This window comes from Vitis riparia, chromosome 17, assembly GCF_004353265.1.
Source record: "Vitis riparia cultivar Riparia Gloire de Montpellier isolate 1030 chromosome 17, EGFV_Vit.rip_1.0, whole genome shotgun sequence".
Classification (NCBI taxonomy): Eukaryota; Viridiplantae; Streptophyta; class Magnoliopsida; order Vitales; family Vitaceae; genus Vitis; species Vitis riparia.
The window spans coordinates 7,524,583-7,545,212 of NC_048447.1; the positions used below are offsets into that span (position 1 = coordinate 7,524,583).

At 33.4% G+C, this 20,630-nt stretch overlaps 1 protein-coding gene and 1 pseudogene across 1 annotated transcript; both read right to left on the reverse strand.

Annotated features, from left to right (window-relative positions):
• Window positions 1–351: 351 nt before the first annotated feature.
• On the reverse strand, window positions 352–2,201 carry LOC117904051 (annotated as a pseudogene).
• Window positions 2,202–9,185: 6,984 nt separating this feature from the next.
• Window positions 9,186–10,697, reverse strand: LOC117904052 (alkane hydroxylase MAH1-like). The gene has a single exon (XM_034816578.1). The coding sequence runs from the start codon at window positions 10,695–10,697 to the stop codon at window positions 9,186–9,188; it is 1,512 nt and encodes a 503-aa protein (XP_034672469.1).
• Between the last annotated feature and the right edge of the window lie 9,933 nt (window positions 10,698–20,630).

Here is a 20,630-nt window from a genome sequence, read left to right on the forward strand (position 1 = left end):
GTTATTCATTTACCTTGTTTATCACAGTTCAATCAACAATCTTGGACAGATTACTTTTCACAGAACAATATATTATAATTATGAAAAGCATAACTTAAGTTGGTATTTCCATTCTTGGCTAGCATGTCAGAAACTTGTTTCCCCACCAGCATGGACACTTGTAAAATGTTTACATCCGTAACTTTATTTGTTTATTATTTTTATGAGATGCTTGTTTTTGTTTTTTGGAACATGTAGAGGATGTTTACGACGATCACTCTTTCAAAAATTTCTTCATTTTTCCCACTTTTAAGAAGCTCTAAGTATGGATTTAGGAATTTCTTCCTAGAGGCTTATTAATTTTTTTAAGTGTTTAGTAATCATCTAGATTGAATATTTGCAAAACATGTCAATGTTTGTAGTGATGACCCTCATTTTGTTTCTCATTATGCAGCTTGTGGATCAAAGGCAACATCTTTCTATGTGCTTTGACAAACTTATGACGAACATAAATCGAAGCTTGGACTAAAAAACAGGGACAAGTTCAATAGAATCTGGCCAGATTCAAGAACGAATTCAGCAACAAATAAATTATGATAGCCTTCATGCAACGACAACAATTTTATGCCAATAGAAGGAATTCATGTGTTTGTCACCTTAATATCTAAGCAAAAAACAAAATTGAGAAAAGGAAGCGGGGGAAAGAATAGGAAACCAACTTCCTATATTGTGAAATTGTGCTGCAAATTCCTTGATTGCTTTGTACATGAAGGGATTTATGTGTAGTTTTCTCGGGTGGTATCATAAATCATACTGGGAATCGGTGGAAAATATAGAAAATGTAGAGTGCTGGCCAGGCTTGTGTGGGTTCACCAAGGTGGGATTAGAAGATTGTAGTTTTTTTTTTTTTTTTTTTTTTTTTAATTCTTTTTTAGGAGAAAAAGGAAAAAATAAAAATTATGATTTGTAATTTTTTTTTACAAAAATAAGTGGTGGAAACTTAATTTGCTGAATTAGATTATATATGTATAATTTTTTTCCACAAAGTTCATGTTCTTGTTGGATTATTGTAGGGTATATTCTCTCTCTAATCTCTTTAAACTTAGAAAGAACACTTAAAACTTTACAACTATTATACCAACTAGATAGAAACCAAAAGGTCTTCTGCCTTTTTAGGTTTCAAAACATTATTGCCCTATAGTGGCAAACTATAAGGTTCAAGGCTTAATTCAATTACTATAATAAGTCTGATCAAGTCAAATTCTCTCTGCTTATTGGAAACCGTTTATACAAAGCATTTTTTCAGTGAGTTATACGAACAATAAACAACGGCCCATTAGAGGATTGTATTTATTTCTTTTGCTACACTTCTATAACTTAACATACTAAACCGATAAAGGTAATAGTGTGAGTGTTTCTCACTATTGATCCTCAACATCTGAAAAGAGCAACCAAGAAAGGTACTCAGGCTCTTGACACAAAATAAAATCTAATTGACTTGGTGGAGTCACCCTTTTCCGCAACAATGCTTCTATAGGTGGCGACTTCCTCTTCTTGCCACCCTTTGGCCTCAGCCTGAATTGCTCATCAAACTCCTCAAAATCCCCATGAACCAATGTAATTACAAAATCACTTGTTTTTCCTATAGTGGTTTAAAGAGCTTCACCAAATAAAAACACAAATTCATCCTCTACAATGACCTTGAAAGAAGGTAAAACAAAACTTACATGGGTATAGATGTGGCATCCAATTTCCTCGTGGTTATCTGTCACATGCTTGAATGGGAATCTCATGGCACACCCCAGAATGCCACTAACAAATGGTTTGAGCTTAAGATGCACAACCTTCACATGTTGATCAAGATTTGATTTCTAAGGAAACCAATTCAAACAAAAAAAGTTATTAAATTTTTTTAAAAAAAATGAAGAAAAAAACAAATTTATTGCAACACCGTTTGAATCTTACAGTTGAAAATACATGGAGACAACCCTTGAAGTGAATTTGACTCTCTTAGAGGAACATCTTCATTCATGTGTCCTGAGGTGCCTCTTGATGTTCTTCTTCAACTGCTTGGTGCCACATATCTCATAGATAATGTGTTGGTGGCAAGATTGGAGATAAGCCTTGAGGCATTGTTCATTAGTGAAGTGTTTAAAACAACCTGGTTCTGAACAAACCGCCTCCATTGAGTTCAGTTTAACTACAATGAGAAGAGCATTCATAAGAGTTTGCAAACAAAAATTGGAAATTTTCCAATGGGTAGAAACATTTCCAAATTTTAAAGAAAAATGTAACTAGATTAAAATAAGTAAATTTTCCATAAAGGCACACCATGTTTCACAAACACTTCTTTTTGTTCCAAAGATATATAAAAGAAGAAAAAAAATAGATGAACTTTGATAACTTAATGTGTACTTTTTTGTAAGATTTGGAAGTCACGGGTTTGACTCTTGCACATATATACCAGTGAGAGTACCAAAGGTAAATTAAAGTGGTACATAAGGGCTATTAAGTTAGTAGCTAAGGTACAGTCCGCAAAAAATTAAAGGTGAACCAATTGAACACACAAAATAATCACATAATGGCATGCTTTAAGGGTCACAAAGGAAGGTCCAAGGCTTCAGATATGAAGTACATAAATTTAACTAAGGTAGTACCTAAGGTAGATTAAGGTGGTACCTAAGGGCTATTAAAGTAGTACCTAAGATACAGTCCGCAAAAAACCAAAGGTGAACCAATTGAACACACAAAATAATCACATAATGGCATGCTCTAAGGGTCACAAAGGAAAGTCTGAGGCTTAGGATAGGTAGTGCCCAACTTTAACTAAGGTAGTACCTAAGGCCAGTTAAGGTAGTACATAAGGTAGATTAAGGTGGTACCTAAGGGATATTAAGGTAGTACCTAAGGTATAGTCCCAAAAAACCAAAGGTTAACCACTTGATCACACAAAAGAATCACATAATGACATAATCTAAGGGTCACAAAGGAAGGTCTGAGGCTTGGGAAAGGTAGACCCTAACTTTAACTAAGGTAGTACTTAAGGTCCCTTAAGGTAGTACCTAAGGTAAATTAAGGTAGTACTTAAGGGCTATTAAGGTAGTACCTAAGGTGCAGTCCCAAAAAACCAAAGGTTAACCACTTGATCATACAAGAGAATCACATAATGGCATGGTCTAAGGGTCATAAAGGAAGGTCTGAGGCTTGGGAAATGTAGACCCCAACTTTAATTAAGGTAGTACCTAAGGTCCCTTAAAGTAGTACCTAAGGTACATTAAGGTAGTACCTAAGGGCTATTAAAGTAGTACCTAAGGTACAGTCCCAAATAACCAAAGGTTAACCACTTGATCACATAAGAGAATCACATAATGGCATGGTTTAAGGGTCACAAAGGAAGGTCCAAGGCTTGGGAAAGGTAGACCCCAACTTTAACTGAGGTAGTACCTAAGGTCCCTTAAGGTAGTCCTAAGGTACATTAAGGTAGTACCTAAGGGCTATTAAGGTAGTACCTAAGGTACAGTCCCGAATAACCAAAGGTTAACCACTTGATCACACAAGAGAATCACATAATGGCATGGCCTAAGGGTCACAAAGGAAGGTTCAATGCTTGGGAAAGGTAGACCCCAACTTTAACTAAGGTAGTACCTAAGGTCCCTTAAGGTGGTACCCAAGGTAGATTAAGGTAGTACCTGAAGGCTATTAAGGTAGTACCTAAAGTAAAGTCCGCAAAAAAAACAGGTGAATCACTTTCCCACACAAGAGAATCACATAATGACATGGTCTAAGGGTCACAAAGGAAGGTCCGAGGCTTGGGAAAAATAGAACTCAACTTTAACTAAGGTAGTGCCTAAGGTCCCTTAAGGTAGTACCTAAGGTACATTAAGGTAGTACCTAAGGGCTATTTAGGTACTACCTTAGTTAAAGTTGGGGTCTACCTTTCCCAAACATCGGGCCTTCCTTTATGACCCTTAGACCATGCCATTATGTGATTCTCTTGTGTGAGCAAGTGGTTCAGTTTTGTTTTTTTGCGGACTTTACCCTAGGTACTACCTTAATAGCCTTCAGGTACTACCTTAATTTACCTTGGGTACTACTACCTTAAGGGACCTTAGGTACTACCTCAGTTAAAGTTGGGTTCTACCTATCCCAAGCTTCGGGCCTTCCTTTGTGACCCTTAGACTCAAATAGTGATCAAATTAATATAAGAAATCTATAAAAAAAAAATTAATAACTTTATTGTTTATTTTCTATATAAAATCATATCTATTTTTAAAATTTTTTTTACAAAAATTATAAGCTTCAAATTAAATAAAATTTAATGTGGTTGATTTATTAACAAGTCTAAGTAATAGTAAAAAATAATTTTAAAATCAAATAGTTAACCAATTAATACCATAAATTTTTTGAAAAAAATTTGATCTATTCTATTATTTATTTATGAACATAGTTATATTATTATAATTTCTTTAACAAGAAAAATAGACTTGAAATCAAACAATATTTTTTGTTGAATTTATTTATTTTAAATAATACTATTAATCATTCTTATTTTTAAAATATTATTATTAATTTTTAATAAAAAAAATCAATTATTATTTTACAAAGATGTCAATATCCATATTTCTTTAATAAAGAGGAAAATAGTATAATATATTCATTTTAAATAATATTATTAATAATTATTATTTTTAAAACATTGTTATTCTTTTTTAATAAAAAATCAGTTATATCCATATTTCCATAATAAAGGGCAAAATGGTATAACTTTTATAAAAAAAAAAATATAAATTTGTGATTGTAATATAATATTACCATTCCTATTTTTCTAAAATGAAATTTGACATATGTCATTTGTGGCTTTAGGGTTGCCTTAAACTGAAGAGAAGAATTTAAAGGTGAGAAGTATAAGAAAATAACAATTGGAAATAAATACAATAGAATTAAAGTCAATAAATTAATTTTATACTTATCTGAACTCATTTTAATTTCATAATATATATATATATATATATATATATATATATATATATATATATATATATATATATATATGTATGTATGTATGTATGTATATATAAAGATTAAATAATTTTAAAGTGTTTGAGTTTATAACCTCTCTAAACATTGCTATTCTAGTTTTTTGAAGGGCAAAAACATCACTCCAAATGAGGTCAAAGATATTACCAAGAACAATAGTCCCAAGTTACAATAGTTCTTAGAAATCCATCAAGAGTTGGCTACAAGATCACTAGTCCAAACCAAAAGTAGTAGCATCTAATTCTAAAATATTATCTTAATTTTCCACATAAATCTTAATTGGATAAAGATCTTTGATAAATCTGATCTGTTCAAGCAGTAGCACTATCATAAAGAAATCAAAACCTTGATCTCATAAAATAAAATAACCAACTGAATTAAATTACACATCTTTGATATTTGAGAGTAAAATTTATAATAAATCATGTAATATTATATAATTTTTTCAACCATGATGAAGATGTAGGTATCAAGTGTGTCTATTCTTTCCACTAATAGCAGTAACTAATATGCACCTTAAAATAACAGACAAAAACACCAACATTTCTAAAAGAACTAGTAGATCAAAGTATTTGAATACATGGCTAACGTTCAAACTTTTACAAAATGATTAACAAGTAAATTCATAGCTACATAAAGACCACCACCAATAGTAATTACATCATCGCTACCAAAGCACGATCACTAGGCTCAACTGCTCCAACATGCATCTTAAGGTACTCTAGGCTCAGGGGATCTTGCTTTAGTTGCAATGCTAGTGAGAGTCAATCGACACTTCTCTTGTTGCTTTTTGAATTTAGCTAAACTTTCTTGCAAGGCCATCTGAGCATAAAATTTATACTCAATAACTAATACTCAAATTTCCTACAAACTTATAAAACAAACATACAAAAGAATCTTTTAACTTCGAGACATGAAAAATGCTTAAGTTCAGGTCCATCCATCACTCAATAAAGTCCTAAAATGGAGTCTGCCGTGAGTTGCTTTCACTTCTTAGCATAAGCCACATGTAGAGGTTGATAAAAAAATCTTAGTCTAACATGATCACCATGAAAAGCAGGGTATTGTGTATTTTTTACTATAAGTATAACCACTAAATCTACTCAAAATCAAATGAAACTAGAAAAAGAAATCATCTTAACCATTCAGTGATTGATCTCCAAATCTACCTCAAATTGGTTCTTGGTTCTTTAGCCTTCATCAGCCTATCCTATTTCCAACATTCATTTGTAAAACAAAAAGAAATGTTTGAGATGGTACATTGGGTTCAAGGATTTGAAGAGAAAATTGAGTATTCCAACACAAACAATAATATTCCTAATATTAGGGTTGTCAAAAACACTAATTAAAATCCATAATTTCACATAAAAGAGGATTTGCCAATTTTTTTTCACATGAAACTGTAAGACTTGAGTTAAAATCTTCCTAAAAGTAACAAATTGAAGGGGAAAAAAGGTTCTATTTAAAAGCATTTCCCCGGGAATTCTATAACCAGTTTCCAAAAGCATTTCGTATTATAATAAAGGAATGCTTCTTAGATATTTAAGTCAAATTCTGAAGCCTATGGTAGCCTTTGTGACCCATGAATCTGCTTAAAAATTTAAAAGAAAACAAAATGTAAACATAAATATTGAAATGCCATTAGAATATATTGTATAAATAAAAAGGTTTTCAATATGTAAGAATTATCAAAGCTTAATGTATTTCAACTTGTAAATTTCTTATCTCCCAAATCCACATGAGATGGTAATTTGTGGGTCAAGACTTTTGCAACTTTGAATTATATGAGTATGTTATACAATTCAAGGCAAAAAATTATTTACAAAGATAACAAAGATGTAGAAATAGTGATGCTTAATTAACTATGAAGGAGACCAAAATGAAGAATCAACATTTTTGAGCAAAAGTCAATCCTGAATTATGGTAAAGAGTAATGTAATTAAAAGAACTGCATCAATGGTCTCCAAGCCTCGATAATGCCTATGTCTACATCTGTTATGTAGTTTGAAAACCACAGTACCATTTGACAAAAAATAAAATAAATAAAAGTCATCTCAAATTTAAAGACTCACAAATGTAATCCGATCCTAAAAGTAGAACTCGAAAAAAATGAATATTAAATAAATCCAAAGTAAAAGAGCTAACTCATCCTACTTAGCTTAAACCTTTCCAATTCTAAGAGTCATGAACCAAAAACCATTTTGAAAAATATAAAACCAAAAAAAAAAAAAAAAATCTGAGATAAATGCACAAAAATAGACACAAATAAAACTAATTAGTATAAAACCATCTCAAAACACAATTACATATCATGGCTTCTCAAATAAATTCGTGGGAAAAATTCTAACTCAATCTAATAAACATAAATCCATATCAATTTTCAACCTAAAAACCCTAAAACAACAAAAGAACACACTCTAACTGCCTAAAATCATTCTTTAAAAGATGTAGAAACAACAAAATTAAAATCTAGTATGGTTTTAACCCTAAAACAATTCCTCAACTAAATGCTTGTTGTTTCAAAAGCATAAATTCCTCAGCCAGAAAACTAAATTTCTCAAAATAAACCCACTAATTTCAATAATGCCCACCCAAACATCCGCAAAAAACTTAAACCTAGTACCATAGAGCATTAAAAAAGAAAAAGAAACAAAATCACATCAATCGTAGGTATTCCTAGAATTTGCAAAAAAAAATTAAAAAAAAATTAAGATCAACAATTTCTAAGAGATAATCAACCAAACCACAAACCTCTGTATTAGCCAAACAAAAAACTAATAAAAAAAATCTTCAATTTATTAATACAAAAAAAAAAAAAAAAACAAATTTTGAGATCAATGATTTTTGAGAGATAATCAACCAACCCACAAACCTTTAAATTAACCAAACAAATAACAAATAATAATAATAATAATAATAAACATCTTCAATTCATTACTACAATTGGGTTTCTATTTCAATATTAAAAATAAACAAATTTCCTACCTTCAAAATTTGAGAACATTTTCCAAAAAAAAAAAAAAAAAGGGTTTTCGAGAAACAGTACAAAAGATTAGCAGCTACATCAAATCTCCGAAAGAAGCCCTTAATTGAGAGGAATTTACAGAGAAAGGTGAAGTTTTGTACAGAAAGAAAAAGAGAATATGTAAATTTCATAGTCATGCTTCGACACACCCTCCTTTCTCGATGTGAAAAAAAAATTTTAACACAAATAAACCACCATAAATATACCAACATAAAAATATATCACCTAATGACGATAATGAAGATAGAGATTCGGAGCTGGATCTTTAGACAAAGAGGTTAGGGTTTCCCCACACTCTCAAATCTACGACATCGATTGATGCCCACACTCTTAAATCTACGACATCGACTTGTGCAAATAGGGATTAGGGTTTGTTTCCTGGGATTATAGGGATTTTGGGGATATATGAGAAAATCACATGTAGGATTTCACGACATTTAGGTTATTTGGATTTAGAGGAAGATTAGGGAGGGTTTATGGTTTCAAATTTGGGGTTCTTTGGCTTTAGTGCGGGTGGTGAGAAAGTGAAGAGAGAGATGTTTGGGAAATTTATGTAATTAATTTTTTTTTAACCCTTTTGCCTCCTATCTCAATGTGGATGCTAACATGGAGATTGGGTAAGGGGAAAATGGGTATCAAAAGTCCACTCAGCACAAAGTGCACAAGAATCATATTATTTTTTATATTATTAGTTGAATATCATATTTCCTATTCTAAGGTTTTGAAATCCATATTATTTCCAAATGGCCCTCCCAAAATACAAGTTTCCCAATTATAAAAGACCTTTTACATTATTTAAGGCTTACCAACCAAGATGTATCTTCCCACTGACATGAATAATTGAAATTTATGGGAACTTTCCCTCAACACAATCTTAAGATATACATCGTAACATTTATAGGACAATCTAGATTAAGTCTAGCTTATACTACTAAGAAAATGTACATTAATCTTTATGAGCCATCTATGCATGGCTTTTATTATACCAAAGACTTTATCAACCGTACTGATTTCCTGATACATAATCCATAATACAAGCACATTATGTATATATATATATATATATATATACATAATGGAAAAACCTAAAACTGCATATATATATAATTCAATAATTCAATTCAATTCAGTGGAATAATTCAATTCAGGCCCATTTGTTTTTAACGTTAACCCTTAAACCATGCTTCATATGAAGAACAATGGAAACGGTAGGAACCACCCGATGCCCTTCCACCATTTGGAAATGGTAGTTATGCATGATAGCAGCAGCAACGGCCTTCATTTTAAAAAAAGCCACCTCTTTCCCCAAACAAATTCTGGGTCCTGCACTAAACGCAAGGAACTTGTATGCTGGCTCATGTTTAGTCCTTCCTTTTCCCGTCAGCCATCTCTCGGGCTTGAATTCTAGGCAGTCTTTTCCCCATGCGCAAGCCATCCTGCCCATGGCATACGCATGAAAAATTACCTTTGTGGAAGGATCAACCCGGTGGCCACTTGGAAGGATATCTGGTTGAAGAGGAGTTCTGATCTGTAGGGGAACTGGGGGGAATAGCCTTAGAGATTCACACAATGCCCCATGCAGATAAACCAGCTTGCTTAGCTCTTCTGCATCAAATAGATGCCATTTTTCAGCTTCTTTTGCTGGTACAGCTGCTTTGAGTTCTTCAATGATCTTGGTTTCAACTGAAGGGTTTTTTGAAACAAGCCAGAAAAACCAAGAGAGAGCTGCGCTAGTTGTGTCTTTACCTGCAAGCAAGAGGCTCAAGATGTTGTCTATCAACACTTTGTCACTGGCCGATGATTGGAAGGCTTCATCTTCATTGATATATGCTGATAAAATATCAAGCCCCTCGGTTTGATTAGTTCCCATGTTCGACCTTTCTCGCATGAAGGATACATGTTCCGCTGCAAAATCATAGAGGGTTTTCTTGGCTGCAATCAAAATTCTCTCTGACCCAATACCGAGCCACCTTTGTAACTTCCAAATGCATTTTGGGTAAACATGGCGTAGAAATATCACTTTTCCAGCCTCTTCCATAGCGGATGCGAATGGAACATCTGGGAGCTCGAGGCAGAGGCTCTTGGGGTCGCACCCTGTGATCAACGCACATGTTGCATCTAGTCCAAACCTTTGGAACAAATCTTGAAAGTCCACCGCTAAGCGTTGTTGGGAAGCATGCTCCAGAACTGGGACTAGGCCATTCTCCACTTTATCCAGGGTAATATCCACTGATAACTCTTGGAACCTCTGGTGATTGAACAACGCTCGACCAATTCTTCGGTGGAAACTCCAGTCTTCTAAGTCAGAAATGAAGAGCCCATTCCCAAAAGCATCAAGCATCATCCTAAACTCAGGCCCTTTGGGAAATTTCCAGAAGTTTGTGCTCATCACATGGTGCGCGTCCGCAGGAATGCGAGTGACTAGCATATCCGTGTGAGCAAACCACAGGCCTTTTATCAGAAAGGTGCCTCCGCATCTTTCTAAAATTTCAGCACCCAGATCTAGAACCTGATCATATTGGAAAAGAATCGTTGGCAACATTCCGATGAGAGGCCAATTCCATGGGATTATATTTTTGCCTTTAAAAAAGCGAAGAAGGAGCAGAAGGCAAATAACCACTAAAAGGATCTCAGAGTCATAGCCTGTTAAAGCCATTGCAGTTCCAAATGAATTGCTGAATTGCTTTCAGTCTGAGCTCTATTTATGGTTGAATCCATACATGAATCACTGATCGCTGGTAACATGTATTTACCAAGGAATTGAAGGGGATAAAAGAAAAGGAAATTACAGCGACCTCAGCATCAGCTATAGTACTAGCATTGCTTGAATTTTGTCGTCTATGGGGAAATTAATTCCATCGGCAGTACTTGGTAGGTGGGATATCATTTAAACGAGGAAGATCAGCCACAAGCAGCACTGGAAATTAAGAAACTTGGGAATATATTTAGACATTTTCATATTTGAGCTATCAAATTGTAGATCCCAAATTTTGTCCCAATTTTATTTTTGTATTAATTTTGAGCTCAATTTTAAATCTCGATTACATATGTTATTTTAGGCCCACTCACTTTTTAATTTTTAGTTTTCATTATTTTGTAAATTACTTTTTTTTATTTTTTTTATTTTTACTTATTAGTTTTATTTGTTATTATTATTATTATATTATATTTTTATATTTTTATTTTATTTATTTATTATTTTATTTTTCTCTCCCCTGTCTCTTCCTTTTTCTCCTCCACCTACCCTCACCCACCCACTTCTTCTCTCTCCTCCCATACTCCTCGCCACCAACCACTTTTCATTTTTCCCTCAATTTTTTCCCTTTCCACTCTTCTCTCTCTCGCCCAAAATTCCCTTGGCCCCCGCCCCCATTTTCTTTTCCTCCCAATTCCAAAGACTTTCCCCCCATTTTTTCTCCTCTTTCCTCTCGCCCCCAACTTGGAAAAAGGCCCCCCCCCCCCCCCCCCCCCCCCACCCACCCCCTTCCTTTTCTTTTTCCCCCCTCCACTTCTTCTGATTTTCATCCCCCCATTTTTTTCATTTTTTTTCTCCACAAGGTGACCGACTACTGATTTTGATCCCCCCATTTTTTTTCTTTTTTTCTCATCTCTCTTTCCTTAACCATTCCCAACAATGGCCGGCTTCCCCATTTTCCCCCATTCTTCTTCATCTTTTTCTTTCCCCAACACCACACTTCACTCACAGCCAACTCCCACACCCAGCCGACTGCTCATTTCCCTATCTCCCCTCTTCTTCTTTTTTTCTTCATTTTCTCTTCTTCCTACCCACACACTGCCACTCACGAGACCGCTCTCACAACCCATTTTTTATTTTTATTTTCTTCCTCCATTCCAACACACCCACATCTTCCCCGAACAGCCACTGCCCGCCATTTCCGCACCCTTACATCCCTCTTTTTCCTATTATTATTTATTATTATTATTATTATCATCATCATTATCATTATCATTATTATTATTGTTATTGTTATGGTTGTTATTTTCTTTTATTTCAATATTAATTGTTGTTGAAATTGGGCTTGTGTATTTGTGTTTATTTGTGGGCCTTACATTTGAGCTTTATTAATTAGTATGAGATTTATGTTAATTTGTTGTTGGTAAATTAATATGAAATTTTGGGTTAATTTGTTGTTAGAGAATTCATATGAAATTTGGGCTAATTTATTGTTGGTGAATTAATTTGGAATTTATTAATTTGAAATTTGTTAATTTGGGCTAAATTAGTTGATAATTTGTATGGTTGTATTCATTTGAATTATTTAATTTGGATATAATATAATATTGTAGTATATTTTGGATGTGGGTTTGAATATTAAATTGGGTTAATTTTGGTTGTGGATCTAGGTTTGTATGTTAAATTGGGCTTAAATGATGAGATATTAAATTTAGGCTTAATGAGATTTATTTTAATTTATCATGTTTTAGGTTTGATTAATTGAGCTTATATTTTGACTATTAATTTGGAAACTTTAGGTTATGATCTAAGATATGTGAGATATTTTTGTTGGGCTATATTTGTTAATTGAGGCCCATTTTTAATTGCTGAAATTTATTGGACTAATTTGAAATTTGAATATTTGTTTAGGATTTTGTACGTCTCTAGATATTTACATTTGTGCTATTCTTGTTTTTGCATGGACCCACTCTGTAATCTTGTTGGCTGAGTACGAATTGATGACACGTAGAACTTGTTGTAAGTTTATTTGAGTACATATTTTATTTCTCACTTTTATTTGGTTTTATTTTTATTAGTTCTTGTAAATATTTGTTCGTATATATTTATTGAGTGTGCGCAGAATTGAACATCGAATAAACTAGAATTTTTTTAATAAAACAACAATTTTAAAATATTATTTTTAATAAAAGAAAGTTTTTTATATATATAAAAATTCAGAAAAATGCATTTAGAAAAATCCAAAAGAAATGTTTTTAATGGAATTTGAAAATTTGTTTTTTAAATAATATTTTTCCAAAAATTTCTTTGTTTAATAAAAATTGTCCAAATATTGTTTTGTAAATAAAGTTGTCCCAAAAATTGATTTTTAATAAAATTGTTTAAAAATATTTTTTTTTCAAATGAATTCTTTTTCCTTAATTAAAATGGGATCAAAAGTGTTTTTCAGAAATAGAGGATTTAAATCTTTGTTTTTCTTTTTTAATTAAAATTTCTTTTGCAATAAAGTTATGTCATTTTAAATAATTTGTAAAAATAATTTTTTTAAATGAAAATGAATCTAAATACTTTTGTAAATAAAATTGTAAAAATTCATTATTTTCTAGTAAAAGCAAGTAAAAATAATTTTTGTGCCCAAATTAAAATTTTGTAATAAATTCTTTTGATACAATAAGTGTAAATAGTTTTTTTGAAAATTGAATACAAATGAAATTGAGAAAATAAGCTGATTCTTTTTTTTTTGTAAGTAAATAAATTGAAATCATTAATTCAAAATCATTTTTAATAAAATCCTTTGAAATTTTTTTAAAACTTTTTTTAATATCTTCTATTTATTTAATTCAATAAATCATTTTACATAATTCTCTTATCATTTATTTTGTATATTCTTGTAATTAGATTTCATCATCATTTTTATGTATATTAATTTTCACCATGACTTGTACATTGATTATTTTTCTTGGTATCCATAATTAATTAATTAATTACCACAATTTCCTCAATTCGTTTAGTAGAGGTCGTACGTATATGGGCTCAGAGGGGTGCTACAGCTCACCACTATACCTTCCCAATAAGTAACCTGACCCCCGAACCCGACTTCGGTTTTTCACAGACCTGTTTTTTTCCTTTAGGAGTCATACTTAGAGTTTTTCTCTTATTTTGTTTTTCCCTTCAAAAATAAAATAAAAATAAGTGGCGACTACAAGTCTTTTTCTCAAAATCAAATTTTCACCAAATAAAGCAAAAAAGCGAGTCTTTCCATTGAGTGGGAACGCATCGAGCAAAATGTGGGGTCCACACAAACATAATTTTGTTTTTGAAGGGTATGGATCCCTATTTTTTTTATGACTATTATCAAAAACTGATTTTTCCAAACTATTTTCCAAAATGTAAGAGACCCATATATTTTACTTCTTATTTTATCCCATAAAAAATAAATATTAATTTTAGAAATCATCTTTATCTCAATTTAGAGCTCGTTTTTCAATGACTATAAGAAGCTTTTCTAACATAAAAAGTGTTTCCTAAATTTTATCAAATATTTAATTTTTTTCAAACATTTTTAGAAAGTTCAAAAAACATTACTTAAAGTGATGCACTGAATGTAAAAGCGTGTATGATGGAAATGTTTTATTTATAAAAGTGTTATAGATTAATGTACGTAATGTTTATTTATTTATTATTTAATTTTAAATATTAATTAAAACTAAATATGGTTTAATAATATTAAGTATTAGATTGTTTATTTTTATAATATTTTATATCTATTAAATATTAAAAAATAAGGAAAAATTAATATCTTATTTACCTTCATTGAAAAGCTAAAAAAACAAATACCGTTTAAAACATTTTTATCATAATTACTTTTCTTATATGACCCAAAAAAAGATAATTTTTTATTTTTATATCCTTAACCATAGAAATTTTAGGGGTAAGATTATAAATTGGAAATAAAGAAATAATTTAAATAAACTAAAAGAAGGTAAAAAGTTATTTTCACATCATAAATCTTAGGTATAAAGTAATTTTTATAACTTTTCTATGCAGCAATCCTTTAGACGAGATCAGAAATGGTAGTGCAATATTGGAAGTGGAAGGTTTTGTTATTCCAATAAAATTTTAGGCTTTAAATTAATATTTTATATTCATTAATTAATTTTAAATAATTTAAATATATTTTTGGAATATTTGAAATTTAGATTATACTTTGATTTATAAAAAGAAATTAATTAAATTATTAGAAATATATGAACATATGTAAATTTATTAATGGAGATAATAAAGAGTCTCAAAATTTAAATGAGTAGATGTAAACAATAAAAATAACCAAAAGAAAATAAATCATAGATGATGGACGTGAAAAAACCAAGCAAACAAACACGCCATGCATGTGTGGAGGTTGAGAGTTGGAAAAAAAAAAGAAGGAAGAAAAAAAAACATGTGGAAGTGTGTGCTATGTTGGATGTAGGGAGAGAAAAATGATGAATTTGGTGTAATGTAACGTTACGTTACCTATATGCACTAGTGCTCTTTGTGTGGAGAGTGTGGTGCATGGAAAATAAAGCGTATGTAAAAAGGTGGTGGTGGTGGTAGTGGTGTGTGGATGCAGAATTTCCCTAAGAGTTAATATATTGATAAAAAAATAACAAATAAAAAATATTGTGGTGTGGAGAAGTGCAGTGGGGTTTGGTGTAGGCTGCTCGGAAGTAAATAAAACTAATAACTCTAAGGTGGTGTTTGTTTTTTTGATTTTTTGTTGAAAGTAATTTATTTTCAGAATGTAGGTTGTTTTTTTTTTTCCTACTTTTTCATGATTTATTATAAACTTTTTACTAAATAAAAAAAGCCAAAATATGTAATTTTTTCTAAATAGAAAAAATAACGTATTGGTTTTTTTTTTATTTTTTAATATTTAATAGAAATAAAATACTATAAGAACAAATAATCTAATATTTAACACTATTAAGCATTAAGATTCTATTTAAAATTAAGTAAAAAAACCAACACCACCTAAATAAAATCATGCATGAAATGAAATTACGAAGACTGTGACAGAATCCTGAATGGAATGAAATTATGAAGACATGCGACGGTTGTGTTAGACTATTAGAATTATCAGAATCTTCAGCAGAAATTCCAGCAGAAATTCCAGAAGCATCTGCACCCATTCCTCACTCTATCCATTCTGTTACTGATTCAAAATGATCCAACTGTTAGCATTATTTTCTCCTACAAATGTGTATTTGATTGTTTCCCTATCTTTGCTCATACTTGTGTTCCTTATTATACGCTTGTCAGTTCAATTGTACAACTATAAATATAATGAAAAACTACATAGCTTGTGTGCGAGAGCCAAGTCAAAGATATATTGTGTGTTCATCTTTCTGTTGAGTTGTTAAGGTTTTACATGGTATCAAAGCTTAATTCTATAAGCTCACGCTTTTCAAACGATCCTTTCTCCAGCTTCCGCATCCTCCAAATGGCCAACACCGATGACACCTCCATCCCTGTATCTATCCTACCACCATCTACCACCATTATTTCTGTTAAGCTAGACGGCTCCCACAATTATTTGGCATGGAAAATGCAGTTCCTTAATCTCCTCCGAGGACATGACTTAATGGGCTTCATTGATGGCACTGAAGCTTGTCCTCCAAAACATATTGCCTCTGGTTCATTAAATCCTGCCTATGTTGTTTGGTAGAAGAAAGATGTTTGTCTCCTTGGATGGATCCTTGCATCTCTTTCAGAAAAACTTGTTTCTACTATATATAGATTAGAAACATCTAAGCAAGTCTGGACTGCCCTGCAGACTCGCTTTTCTTCTCAATCGCGTTCTCGAATCTCTCATCTTAAACGTCAACTTCAAACATTGACTCAAGGTACCAAATCATGTTCTGAGTATCTTGAAAGTGCCAAAACCCTTGTAGATCAATTGGCAGCAGCTGGCAAGCCTGTTGACGATCAAGACCTGATCTCCTTTCTTCTTGGTGGCCTGCAATCATCCTACACACCGTTTGTCACCTCTTTTAACTTTGCATCCCATGAAACTGACTTCACATTTGAAGACTTTCAAGCTGAATTGCTGGGCTATGAAAATCTTCTTGATATCAATCACTCTGTTCATAACACAGATGGTCCTCACTTTGCATTTGTTGCAAACAAATCCAAGGCACCTACTTATGTGCAAAAGAAAGGACCTCCACTCCCTCCAACTAAAATGCAGAATGCAGCTTCTTCTAATTATCGATCACAACAGACCAGATCTACTCCTCCACAACTCCCCAACAATCGCCCAGTTTGTCAAATTTGTGGTAAATCTGGCCATACTGCTATTGATTGTTTTCATCGTTTTGATTATTCATATCAGGGTCGGTTTCCGCCTCAAGATCTTGCAGCAATGGTGGCTGAGACTAATGCCACATTTGATCATCAAGTATGGTACATGGATAGCGGTGCTAATGCCCATATTACATAAGATGCAACTAATCTCACTCATCAGCAGCCCCTTCGTGAATCAGAAACTGTAACTGTTGGAAATGGTTTAGGTTTGCAAGTTCTAAATACTGGTTCTACCACCTTTAACTTCGGCCAATCCAATTTTCATCTAAACAAAATTCTCCACTGCCCACAAGCAGCCACCAATCTTATCTCTATCAATCAATTTTGTTTAGATAATAATTGTTACTTTATCTTAACTGCTAATGATTTTGTTGTGAAGGAGAACCTGACAGGCAGAATTCTACTTCAAGGTGTGGTTGAGAACGGCCTCTATCCATTAGTTGGGTGCAAGACTTTTCATAAGAGCCTCACATGTCTTTCAACAACAATAGGGGTGAGAGCTAATGCAGACACTTGACACTCAAGACTAGGACATCCCTCTAGTGTCGTTTTCAATAGCTTATTTCATTCAAATAAACTCTCTGTCAAAGGTTCTTCAACTAAATTAGAGTTTTGCTTAGCTTGTCAACTTGGCAAAGCAAAGCAACTACCTTTCCCAGTGTCTAGTCGTCAGTTTTCTGTTCCTCTTGCTTTAATTCACTCTGATGTATGGGTTTCCCCTATACAATCAACTGGTGGTTGTTCCTATTATGTTTTGTTTATTGATGATTATTCGAGGTATTCTTGGCTATATCCTTTGCACATAAAATCTGATGTATTTGCAACTTTTGTTAAATTTAAAACCATTGCAGAAAAATTATTCTCAACATCAATAAAGCAAATACAAACAGATAATGGTGGAGAGTTTACTTCCAACCAATTTAAAAAGTTTTTGACTGCACAAGGGATATTCCATAGACTGACTTGCCCACACACTTCTCAACAAAATGGAATTGTTGAGCGGAAACATAGACACATCCAAGAAATGGGACTAACACTTCTAGCTCAATCAAGTTTGTCCCCCCAATATTGGGTTGATGCATTCCTTACTTCAGTGTTTTTGATAAACAGATTGCTTACCAAAGTCTTAGATAATTTGACACCTTATTTTTTACTTCACAAAACTGAGCCAACCTGTATGGACTTACGTGTTTTTGGATGCGCTTGCTATCCACTCCTTCGACCATATAACGACCATAAGCTGGCTTTCTGAAGTAAGAAGTGTATTTTCCTAGGTTATTCCAACTGCCAAAAAGGATATAGGTGTCTTGACTTAGCCACTAAATGGGTATACATCTCAAGACATGTTATCTTTGATGAACACTCTTTCCCAGCTAAGGAACTAGCCGAGTACACCACATCTCGAAAAACAAATCCTCCTGCAGGTAAACCACTGATCATTCCTAGTTCAGATCTATCTAGTAACTTATTATCTAACATTTCTGCAGTTGTGCAATCTCCCATTGATCCTTCTTCCCCTTCAATTCAAATGCCAATTCTTACGGCATCCACTTCTACCCAACAATCTCCAACTCCTGCATCCAATGACTATTCTCCTCCTCCTCCCACTGCAACTTTTGAGAATCCCATTGAACCAGATATTGTCATTCCACCAATATCTCATTCTCCACAAGTGCTGCCAGAAGCTGATAACACCTCCAACAATCCAATTGTCTAGCCTACCTTCACTCAAATTCAAACCCGTTCCAAAACAAGTCACTCTCAACCAAAATCATTTCCTGATTACACATTATACTATCATACCCGACATCCTTTGCAAGCTTTTTCTGCAGTCTTGGATACTCCTAAACCAACATCTTACACTCAAGCAGTTTCCGATCCACAATGGCGTGCTGCAATGGGAAGAGAATTTGATGCATTGATGGAAAATGGGACTTGGTCTCTATGTCCTCGCCCACTTGATAAACACATTGCCAGGAACAAATGGGTATACAAAATTAAGAGGAGACCAGATGGCAGTATTGAACGTTTTAAGGCCAGACTCGTGGCCAAAGGGTATGATCAAAAGAGTGGTGTGGACTACCATGAAACCTTTTCACCCGTGATTAAGCCAACGACTATTCGACTAGTTTTGGCTATTGCAGTTCATTTTCATTGGCCCATTCAACAATTGGATGTGTCGAATGCATTTCTCCATGGGTTTCTAGATGAAGAGGTGTTTATGGAACAACCAAGAGGTTTTGTTGATGAAACCAAACCACACTATGTTTGCAAATTACACAAGTCTCTTTATGGTCTTAAACAAGCCCCAAGAGCTTGGTTTCGACGATTATCACAACAACTTATTGAGCTTGGATTTCACGAATCTGTCAATGACTACTCTCTGTTCACTCTACATACTGATCATGCCAGAATTTTTGTCTTAATCTATGTCGATGATATTTTGGTGATAGGATCTGACATCTTCGCAATTACGAAACTCATTCGCCATCTGTAGAGTATTTTTCATGTCAAGGATCTTGGTACTCTATCTTATTTTTTAGGTGTGGAGGTTGATAGGAGCTCTCATGGACTGCACTTACGTCAAACCAAATACATTTGTGATCTCTTAGACCGGACTCATATGGCTGGTGCCAAGCCACTTGCATCGCCTACGGTGGCAAGTACCAAACTGTCTAGTACTAATGGAGAACTCCTATCTGATCCTTCTACTTATCGCCACATCCTTGGGGCCCTCCAATACTGCACAATCACCCGTCCTGATATCTCTTATGCTGTTAACCAGCTTTGTCAATATATGCACCAGCCACGAACTCCACACTGGCAAGCTATGAAGCGAGTTCTTCGCTACTTAAAGGGCTCTGTCAACCATGGACTGTTCTACACACCATCTCCTCTCCAACTACATACCTACTGCGATTCGGATTGGGCAGGCGATCCAGATGACAGAAGATCTACTAGCGGCTATGCTGTTTTTCTAGGTCGAAACCTGGTTTCTTGGAGCTCCAAGAAACAACACGTGGTCTCTCGTTCGAGTACCGAAGCTGAGTACCGTTCAATGGCACTCGCTACAGCTGAAGTATACTGGCTCCGAATGCTTTTCAAAGAATTGGCTATTGGTCTCATCCACATCCCAACTATATGGTGTGATAACATTGGGGCAATTGCACTCGCTTCCAATCTAGTGTTCCATGCAAGAATGAAGCACGCAGAGATTGATTATCATTTTATTCGGGAGAAAGTATGCAACCATGATATTCAAGTCCAACATATCTCAACCGTGGATCAAATAGCGGATGTCTTCACCAAAGGCCAAACTGCAAAGCGTTTTCAATATCTCAAGGGCAAATTAATGGTTTGTCAAAACCCCATTAATTCGAGGGGGGGTGTTAGACTATCAGAATTATCAGAATCTTCAGCAGAAATTCCAGAAGCATCTGCACCCATTCCTCACTCTATCCATTCTGTTACTGATTCAAAATGATCCAACTGTTAGCATTATTTTCTCCTACAAATGTGTATTTGATTGTTTCCCTATCTTTGCTCATACTT